Below are 10,798 nucleotides of genomic sequence, written 5' to 3' on the forward strand. Positions count from 1 at the left end.
TTATTAGAAACGATGATTATTACTGTGTCTGTGATTAAACACAGTTTTGGGCTCAGAGTGTTGGTGCCAAAATTTCTTCCAGAGGACAAGCTTCTGGTTGCTTTTTCGTCTCTCTCAGCTGCCAGAACGAGAGTCAGTAGACTGTTTGGGACTGGAATCATGACGTTTATGAAGTGCCTACCACATACTCCAGTTTGGGTGGAAGATTGATTTTCTTTTTGTGTGCACATCCCAGCATCCCTTCACGTGTTGGGGAGAGGAGGCACAGAAAAGCACACATAGACGTCTCTCCTGCCTCAGTTTCCTGGTCTGTGAGAGTGTTCAGGTGAATGATGGCGGCCAAGGTGAGCAGAAGGGAGAGACGCCCAGCAGCGTGGCAGGAAGCCTTGGCCCTCGGAGTCTTCAGACATCGTGGTTTCCTGGAGAGGAGATCCAGACCAAATACAGCCACGGCCCGTTTGCCAATCCCTTGTCCTCATGAAAGAAGGTTGGCTGTATCTGACTCAGGCCTGATCGCCAAGCCTGGAGGAGGAAGGCTGCCATCTGACCACACTTACCGCGGCCATGTCTCTGAGGGCCAAACCATTATGGTTTGAGCTGATCCCGGCCTTGCTGCTGCTGCTCTGGTTGATGCACAGTCAAGGTTTGGGCGTTGCCAAGCCAGCTGTGGTCTTGGTTTGGAAGAGGCATCAGAGTGGATGGAAGTCATGCTTTGGGATTCCCCTTAGCCTCCAGTTCTCAAGATAAAACCAACTGCTTTATTCTGCCACTTTGAGACCCAGTCTCAGCTGGGTAAACAAGATACATATCATCATCACCATTACTTATTATAATTATTAAACATCAATTACTCAGCAGTCCCTACTTTGTAATAATATTAACTTACAGCTATATAGCACTTCGCAGGTAATGCATATGCTTGACACATAAACCCAATGCAAACATGAGGCATAAATCCAAAACAGAAAAGTTGACTTGGGGCAGTCATTCCGATGCTGAGAGTTTAACACCAGCTGTACCCCCAACCCTCTGTGTAACTGTAGCAGCCCTCCCTTGTGTGATTTCACATTTGGAAAGTGGAGTTAACCTAGCTGCAGAAAATAAACCGAAATCACGTCTTAGAATATTAAATGATACAATAATTTGGAAGTAAGCTGACTGTCACCCATCCTCGTCTTGGGGGGCTATAGGGTGTGTGCATGTGTGTGCACCCGTGCACAAGCCCATGCATGCACACCTTCATGCACGTGGTGGATGAGCATTAGTGCCCCAAACAAAGAATCTAAATTTACTAGATAAATACCATAATGGCCAGTAGCTGTATTGACAAATTTTCTCCGCTGATGCTTCCTTGTCCACCCTCTGGCCATGAAATGAGAGTTTGCAGTATGCAAAGGATGAAGTAAATCTGAGTTTCCTGGGGCTTGTGTCAGCATACCAAGCTCCTTTCAGATCTCTTTGCCAAGACGGGGCCAAGACAGAGGGTTCCTTGGCCTGGGGCATCGCTGTACCACCTTCCTCCTGGAGCTGCTGGTTCACGTTGTTTTTACATGCGCCATACCTTCGTCTTTCACTGCCTCAGGCCACAGGAGGGTGTGCTTTGAACAATGAAAAGTTGCTGTCCCAACAGCTATGCAAAGCCAACTCACAGCTTTCGACTTCCCTCTCAGCGCACTGAGCTTGTTTCTGGACAGAGACTCCTTGTCGGTTCAGAGGTCTCTATTTCTCATTGTCTGGCCTCTAAGAGGGACCCGTTTCAGAAAGGCCTTTCTGAAGGAGGCGAGTCAACCTTCTGAGTTTCTCTATTTCATTTTGTTTCATCCTGGAATACGCCTCCCCTGTTGACGGTGTGCCTTGTTTCTGCTGGGAGGCCGGCATCTCCTGAAAATTGAGGACCTGGTCCTTCTCCAGATCTGGGGCCAAGGGTTGTCCATGTCACTCGGTCTCAGAACCCTGAGTTACTTAAGCTCTAAAGAGGAACTATGCAGAATGAGGAATTTTTAAAGAAGATAGGAATCATCTGCCTGCCTCTGCTCTTGCCGGTTTGGACTGCGTAGATGCAGACCTGCCCAGGGGCTAGGGGTCCTCCAAGGAGGTGCCACCAAATCTGGCACAGAGAGGGCGGCCCTCCCTGCTCGAGATCACTCCTCACTTTTGGTTTGGAGGAATTTCAAGCATGCTCATCAGCATCTTTTGGTGACTCGCTCCCTGCCCCCAGATCTATTGCTTGCCCTCTTTAAAGCTCAATTTATGTATTTGTGTGCTTCCTAAGACAGGGACTGTGATAGTTGCCACCACTCCAGAGGTGTGCTAAGAGTGAACGAGGCGGGTTTTAGAAAAGCGCATAGGGGAGACGGTGCCGTGGAAACGCGCACAGCCCTGTTCATGTGAGTTCATTTCTCATTTACGCCTTGTAGCCATTCCAAGTCACTCCTTCCCTTCATCCTTTTACAAGCATTTCCCTCCCGTGTTGGTTTTGGATTCATCTTGCCCCCAGTGAGTTAACCTACATGTTTCCAGTTTGAATCTCACATGCTGTTTCCAGGTTGCCCCCCCCGCCCCGGGCGCTGGGGAATAATTGGTCTGTCCTCAGCGCCGTTTGCAGCACCTTCCCTTTGAACGTCATCTGTGCCTTTTAATTAATCTGCCGCTTTTTCCTCTCTCCTGCTTCCGGATCATTAATAAAGAGATTAACCAAAACCAGACCAATCCCCAGTGCAGGCTCCGCCAGGATCTCTCTCTCCCAGCTCCCAGCCGTGTTATGGGTCAGAACATCTTCATGTGGCCCCACAGACTAATTTTAAGGCCTCAAGACCTGTGTTCAGAACAAAGCCAGTTTGCATTAATTTTGCAATTAAGATACGGGGAACAAGTTTTGCCAGTCTTTATGGCCTTCCTTTAATATTTCCACCACGTTCCTTCCCCTTGTGTCATTCTACTTTACATCTGTTGCTTTCCCAACTCTCTCCCTTTCCATTCCCTGAACAAGATATTAGCGTTATCTGGCAGGATGTGGTCTTCTGAGCCCTTAGCACTAGTCAGAGACCATGTCATAGCTGCAGAAATTCTCCAAAGAATTAGGCCCGTCTGGATGCAGCTGGACTGTGTCCTCGTTAACCCCAGCCAGAGAATGCATTTGCCTCCAGAGGATGTGGCTGGACCAGAAATAACAAAATCTCTTGAATTTGCATATTTAAAACTTGGCAAATTAAAAAAATGGCTCCACATTGGATCTGATGCCTTCTCCCTGAGGAAAGCTAGAACAGAGGCTTTATGCCTCCTCTGTAAGTCCCCCTGGTTTCCAGGGCTGGTGCCAAACCCAGGGCTTGAGGAGGTATGTCCGGTGCTGTGTCCACTACAACACATGGCCTCTGCAGGGACGGCTGACCTGCAGAGGGCCTGACCTCAGAGAACAGCAGGCCCAGGAGGGACAGGAGTCAGCTGAATTTTGTTTCTTTTCATGGGGACAGTTCCCGAGGGCATATGGGGAGGAGGGGACAGGAGTGGTGGCTGCAAGTCCCTGGAGATGCTGCCTGGATCTGAGGCTTCGTGGAGGGGGTGGTGCTTAACCTGCAGGGTGGCAGCTGTCCTGGCTCCAGGCTTGGAACTGGAGCTTCCTCTGGGCTCTTTGAGAGCAGGGACAGACAGAGAGACAGCACAGTATAATTGTTAAGAGCATCAACTCTGGAGCCAGACTGGTCAAACCCTGGCTCTGCTGCTTGTTAGCCAGTTCCTAAACCATGTGGTGCCTCATCTGAAATGGGAAATGGAAGCAGCTACCTCAGAGGAGTCGTCATCAAGATTAAAGATTTAATGTATGTCAGTCCCTGGCACATAGCGTTTTTGTTCTTGGTGCTCCCCCTCTCACCAGGCTAAAAATTTACCCCGCACACGTGCAGTAAGCGATGGTACATGGTCTGGAGGAGGTGCTCCTGTGTCAGGGAGCCAGGCCTGGAGAGCTCAGTTGGAACTCAGGGGGTACAGCCCCCATCTCTTTATGTGACAGGACAGGCACGGGTGCCTGCTAGGGGCTCAGGTCCTGTGCCACTCTCCAGCCCAGCTTCCTTTTCCATTTCAGCTGCTTCCCGAATACCCGAAAACGCTATGTGTGTATTGTAAACTGAGCCAAAAAGGAGGAATCAGAAATTGCTCTCTTTTGAGTATTTTGAGGGATGGTGAAACCTTGTAGGAATGTTGCTCCAGGGACTGAGAAAACACCATATGTGGGAAAGCATTTCTAAGTGAGGGAAATAGCATATGCAAGTTGGTCAGGATCTGGAAAACTCTGAGCAGGGGAAACGGGCACTGGGGAGAGGGTAGGAAGGGGTTTTACTGAGGTCTTTAACAGGTCTTTTTCCAATTATAGCCAAGAAGAGCCTGGGGACCATGGCCTACTTCAGAGCCAGGGCCTGTATTTTCTTTGGGAAAAGAAGGCAGAGTTGATTGGCTTCCAAACCAGGCTTGGCAGAAGGCCATACAGGACCTCAGGCCAGTGTCTTGGGTGGGTCTTGATCGTAGTAGGCACTCATTCAACAAATAGACATTGAGACTCTGCAACAGTCCAGCCTTGTGCTAGGCATCAGGCATGTGTGGATGAAAAAGACATGGCCCCATCATCAAAGAGGGGACATAGTGACAATGAGAACACAATAGGTCAGTTGCTTAAATGAGAGTCTTTATAAACTACAGTGACCACCAGAGAAGGAGCATGAAAGTCTCTCTCAACTGGAGAATTCACTGGTGTGCCTTGCCTGGGTCAAGCTGGCACTGCCTATCCTTTTTCACCACCGCACTCCAGGAAACCAGTTCTCTGGTACCTTCCATGTGTTCACAGAGGGCAGGCGTGCATCATCTCTGCTGTCACAGATAATTCAGGTTCACGTTCACTGAACATTTCCAGTGTATCACTATGTGCCAAATACTGTGCTAAGTGCTTTCGTATAGATTTCATTATTTACACCCACAATAATCATGATTACGCACAAGCCACATGGTTTTTGTTGCACTTAAGAACTGAGTGTCCTCCATCACCCTCAGCCGAGATTTAGCAGTCTGACCTTACACAACTCACCTTGCCACCACTCCAGGCCTCGGTTTCCTTATTTCTAAAAAGGAAGAGGTCTTGTAGAGTCTTTTGCAGCTTTAAACGTCTGTGTTTTGGCAAGTTCTACTAGCAACATTCTTGGGCTCGCTCTCTATGAAAAAGCTAAAAAAGACTATCAAAGTGGAGTTCACAGGAAGCCTGCTGGGTTTTAATGCAGCCTTCAAATAGTTTGGAAACCAACCTGCAGATGATTTACTCACATTACTTATTCCAAAGTATCGTGGCAGGTTTTTGGATTTGTTGATAAGAAACAGTACAGATCCAGAAATGGGTAGGACCTACGCTAAGGGGCATTTTGGGAACTTTTTATATTATAGATCTTTTCCATTTGTGCCACACCACCTGCAACAGTGGTGGCCTGATTTCTTTGTGCTGAGTTTGCGTGCTTGGGACCCGAGAAGGGGGAGGGTTTTTTCAAAGAATCAGGAGATCCGCATTGTAATCAACCAAATGCGCACACCCGGGTTGGGTGGTAGGAACAGTCCCCCCAGGTACAAGCAGTCATATTGTCTGTAGAGAATTTAAAAACAATAATAAAATCAAGTAAAAGTCAGTCTACTTTTTAGGATCAGTGCTTGGCAGTTCTTAGCAACATCAGTGATAAAATATTCCTCCCTATTGATCCTGACCCCTCCCATGGCCCCCGTTTAGTTCACCGCTCCTTGGTCGCGGCTTCCCGGAAGGGGAGAGCAGGCAGTCTCAAGGGCTCTTTCATGTTCCATAACCCCAGGCTCTCCCCGCCAGATTGTCGCTGACATCACAGCTCCTGTCCACAGCTCTCAACAGGAGCCCCTGCCGCACAGTGCTCTCTGGGCTTTGCGCATCCCTCCTGACCAAAAGTGGATTTCTACTCTTACCTTCAAACCGTTTCACTGAGATGGAATGTCTTAGTCCCTGAATCCAGGGCTGGCTCCATGGACTTGCAATTGCTGCCTTTGCACAGGGTCCTGCACTCAGAAAGGGACCCCCACACTTAGGGTTTAATGCTATCTGGTCATCCTCCTGAAATTCTTAAGAATTTTATCTTTGAATGTGTGTTCTGTAAGTGAGGTCCAATGGGACAATGGAGCATGCGCCTGGGGGCTCAAAGCATTGGCTCAAACAAGTTCATGCTTCCTGCCACTATCCCGCCTCTGAATAATTTTTGCACTGTGCCCTGCAAATTTTGTGGCTGGTTCTGCCTTCAGCCACCCTCACTTCTCTCTCTGACTCACTGCACCCGGACCTCACCTCCACCTGTGTTCACTGCGGCGTGGACACAAGGGAGAGGCGCAGACACACACGGGAAGGAAGGGGTTTGTGGCCTCCGAGAAGAAAGAATCTAGTGAAGAAGCCATGTAATGCCATAAGGGATGTGATACCTACCACCCCAGCCATTCTGGAAACATGGTGCAGGAATGCAGAGGAAGCAGTGGTCGCTGCTCTCGGAGAGCATCGTGGAAAAGTTAGCGTTTGAACCAGCACTGAAGACTGGGCCAGTGTCAGCAGGAGAGGTGTTGAAAGGGTGAAGGTGAGGGCAACAGCACATGCGCGGGGGTCGTAAAGCTTATTCAAGCAGCTTTTGAACGGTGAACGGGGCCGAACACGGGGCGTGTGAGCCTGATCTTAATAAGCTGAAAGGAGAGGTTGGGCCTGGAGTGCAAAGGACCCCTCCCTACCCAGGTGTGTCTCTCCTCTTCTTTAAACTGCGGATGAGGTTTTCATCATCTATAAAATGAAGGAGTTGGATTGAACGCTCTCCTCCTTCTAATACCTTTTGGTTCCATATGCAGGCCACCGCCCGTAAAGTGATTTCCTTTTGCATCCCCAGTCAATCAGCATCATCCATCATCCTTCCTATCAACTCACCCTTGTCAGTACCTTACACATCTATACATTGACTCTGCTTCTACCTGGGACCTCTCCGCTGACCACACCTGATCTGTTTCCCTGGGAGCAGACAGCCTGTATATTCTTAGCTTACGAAGGCTGGACTTTGGGGTGATTTAATAAATTGTTTTTTGATAGACTCTCAGTCCCAAATTATTTTATTGCAGCTCTATTCTATTTTGATGGGGAGAGGGAGGTATAATTCTAGTTGCGTGTATGCCGTACTTCTGGGGTTGTTCAAGTTTTGTTGTGTTGGTCCCGCAGGATGAAGGAAATGTCACTCATATCCAGAATGGGAGGGAGATGAGTTAGCCTGTGGGAACCATCTTCCTAGGATCATACAGTTCCTAGGGCAATCTCTAGGGCTGGTCAGCAAAGTTAGGCTCCCCTCATCTTTGACCTTAAAGGACTCAGTGGTCCAGAGAGGGGTTCCCATGGAAGGAAGATGATCCCTTGTCAGAGAGACAAGCCAGGAGGTGGGAGGAGGAAGTTGGAGCAAAGTGCCTGCGCCGCTGTTGGCCCCTGGGGACAGGAGAGCGGTTCTTCAGACAAGACAGGAAGCGGCCACGGCTGTGAGTCCTGGGAGCAGGTTGGCAGGGCAGGCTCGGACGTGGGTACTTGGTAAGCTGGACTGCTTTTCTATCTCTTGTGTCACCTTTGTTTATTTCCCTTCTTTTTTCCCCCTAGGTTTAGCAAAGTCTGGAAATACCAAAGGTGAACGGAGGGAAGGGTTTTTATTTTCCATTTTAGACAGAGCTTTAAAGAGGAAACGATGTTCCCCTGGCGGCCAGTGAGGTGGTAGCAATGGTCATTAAAGAGTGAATTCCTCCAGGCAGGTGACGTGAATCACAGGGGACAGGTCATGTCGCTAGCGTAGCCACCACTCCGCACCCCCCCCCACCCCCCGGAGAGGTTGGAGAGCGCCAAGCTTTGGAAAATCTGGGCTTTGCTCTAGTGAGGGAGAGACCAGCAAGGAAGCTGTCTCAAGATCAGCCGTGTAATTCCACCAGGACTCAACAGAAACCCTGTGCTGAGGTTCCACTATGGCAACGGGATGAGAGCGTTGATCGGTTAAAATGCCACTTACGCTAGATGAGAGAATTAGAAATAGAACCACTAAAAGAAACAGTTTGTAATGGAAACTTTAAAAAACCAAGCAAGAAAAAATTAATCAACGAGGAATCTTGCTATTCAGGGCAAGTCCAGCCCATTAATCTGAGCTGATTGTTGCTGCATCTCCATCTTCGCAAGTAGAGCTTTGGCAGGGCTGCTGCCTTGTGAGGGAGGTGTCCAAGAAGCAACTAGGTGCCCTGGGGAAGCATGTCCATTGGGGAGCTTGGCAGAGCACCCCGAAACTCAGGCCCCTTGCACAGAGTGGGCTGTGGCCCCATATGTTCATTTACAGGGGTAGGAGAATGATTCCACCGGGCCTGGCCCGGCCAGGGATGCGCCACAGTATAGAGGCAGCTGACCCAGCCCCCAGCCTCAGGGTGTTCATTCCTTTGAGAGACCCCAGGGGCTGCATTGGCCGGGGACGGGAGACAGTAGAGCTATACTTCTTGAGACAATTGCAAGGCTACTGCTGATGATAAAAGACTGTAAACACGTGTTTATAATTTTCAGGTTCAATTTCTTCATAATTTGCCAAGGTGAAGTGGGCGATGGTCTTTCCAGGCTCAAGTGATATTTAAAGAAGCAGAAGGACATCGTCCACACACAACAGAAGGCTGCAGATATAGTAGACTTCAGATGCAGATGCAGTAGGTGCTGTCTGTCCAGGAGAGAAAGCAGAGACCAGACCGGAGCGGCCTCCTCATCCTGCCTCAGCCTCTCATGCTCCTTGTGGCCTGGTCCTAGAAAGAGATTTAAACGCCCTATACCATATTCTCTCCATTAACGTTTTTGGTACTTTGTTAAAAAATGATTTTGTCCTCTCTCTCTCACTTACACAACCCACATGCAGACACAGAGAACATCTCTTGCCCTGTCACACAACCACAATGCTAGAAGAAAGATTGTTGAGTGAAGGCATGTGAAAGTCGAGGAGAGAAGGTGCCTTAGAGATTCAGAGGGCTTGTATTAAAGCAGTGTTTCCCAGGGTCGGGGAAGAAACAGACAACCTTGTCTGGACATCCAGAGTTCGGGTGCTCGCCGAGGGTGGTGATGCCTGGCTCTCCCGCTCTCACAGGTGGCTGGTCCCCGAATGACGTGGACTCAGCTGCCACAGCCTGCTAGTAACACCTGTGTTTCCTTTTCAGCTCTTACAGGTGAACAAGGTGATGTCCATCTTGTTTTATGTGATATTTCTCGCTTATCTCCGTGGCATCCAAGGGAACAACATGGATCAGAGGAGTTTGCCAGAAGACTCACTCAATTCCCTGATTATTAAGCTGATCCAGGCAGATATTTTGAAAAACAAGCTCTCCAAGCAGATGGTGGACGTTAAGGAAAACTACCAGAGCACCCTGCCCAAAGCAGACGCCCCCCGGGAGCCGGCGCGGGGAGAGCCCGCCAGGGCGGAATTCCAGCCAATGATTGCCATGGACACCGAGCTGCTGCGGCAACAGAGACGCTACAACTCACCCCGGGTCCTGCTGAGTGACAGCACGCCCTTGGAGCCCCCGCCCTTGTATCTCATGGAGGATTACGTGGGCAACCCCGTGGCGGCCAACAGAACATCGCGGCGGAAGAGGTACGCGGAGCACAAGAGCCACCGAGGGGAGTACTCCGTGTGTGACAGCGAGAGTCTGTGGGTGACCGACAAGTCATCAGCCATCGACATTCGGGGACACCAGGTCACGGTGCTGGGGGAGATTAAAACCGGCAACTCTCCTGTCAAACAATATTTTTATGAGACGAGATGTAAAGAAGCCAGGCCTGTCAAGAACGGTTGCAGGGGGATCGACGACAAACACTGGAACTCTCAGTGCAAAACGTCCCAAACGTACGTCCGAGCACTGACGTCAGAAAACAATAAACTCGTAGGCTGGCGATGGATACGGATAGACACTTCCTGTGTGTGTGCCTTGTCGAGAAAAATCGGAAGAACATGAATTGGCATCTCTCCCCATATATAAATTATTACTTTAAATTATATGATATGCATGTAGCATATAAATGTTTATATTGTTTTTATATATTATAAGTTGACCTTTATTTATTAAACTTCAGCAACCCTACAGTATATAAGCTTTTTTCTCAATAAAATCAGTGTGCTTGCCTTCCCTCAGGCCTCTCCCATCTGTTAAACCTTCTTCTGTGACCCGGCTCTCGGGAGCCGTCTGTAAAATCTGTGTACACCAGTATTTTGCATTCAGTATTGTCAAGGCCATGACTGTCGTTTTAGTAAACTTGTTAAAATCAGATGATGTCAGAGTTGTGTGTAGACGCAGTGATACCCCCGCTTCTGGTATACTTCACGTTTGATGAGTTAATTAAAAGAACTGTTACCACCTGCATTGAAAATGATAGCCGGCAGCTTCGAGCTCCCTCTTAATCCCGGCCAGTGAGCTCGCGGTCCAGAACTTGTGCCCCTCTCTCTGCCATCAGTTTTGCCGATTAGAACGATGACTTGCTCCAGTGTCGTGGTCCTGGAACAATAACAAGGAACCTACAATTTGAGTGTTGGAAGTTTCTTTTCAGCACATTTGTTGTTTTGGGGTTTGGTGTTGTTTAAGGATTGGAATTCTTTTTTGGCTTTAGTTTTTGTTTTGCTTTTTGCAAGCGGTTTTTATCCTTTTTAGGCACATAGGAAAAAATTTTTAACTATTTGTGACAGAGTAATTGTATGGTTACCCAGAAGTAAACTGAAATAGGTCGTGAATA

General features: G+C 48.7%; 1 protein-coding gene across 5 annotated transcripts in view; it reads left to right on the forward strand.

Moving 5' to 3' along the window:
• NTF3 (neurotrophin 3) overlaps window positions 1-10,336 on the forward strand; it is a 67,008-nt gene extending 56,672 nt beyond the window's left edge. For 4 of the 5 annotated variants that reach the window (XM_070269786.1, XM_023643012.2, XM_070269785.1 and 1 more), the window contains exon 2: window positions 9,232-10,336. In XM_070269786.1, coding sequence (XP_070125887.1) covers window positions 9,232-10,026 — 795 coding nt within the window. In that variant the 3' untranslated portion in view covers window positions 10,027-10,336. Of the gene's footprint in view, window positions 1-5,848; window positions 6,615-9,231 lie in introns of those variants that run through there. The other variant, XM_070269787.1, reaches the window with a different exon arrangement.
• Window positions 10,337-10,798: the final 462 nt, after the last annotated feature.

The sequence above is a fragment of the Equus caballus genome, chromosome 6 (genome assembly GCF_041296265.1).
Source record: "Equus caballus isolate H_3958 breed thoroughbred chromosome 6, TB-T2T, whole genome shotgun sequence".
Classification (NCBI taxonomy): Eukaryota; Metazoa; Chordata; class Mammalia; order Perissodactyla; family Equidae; genus Equus; species Equus caballus.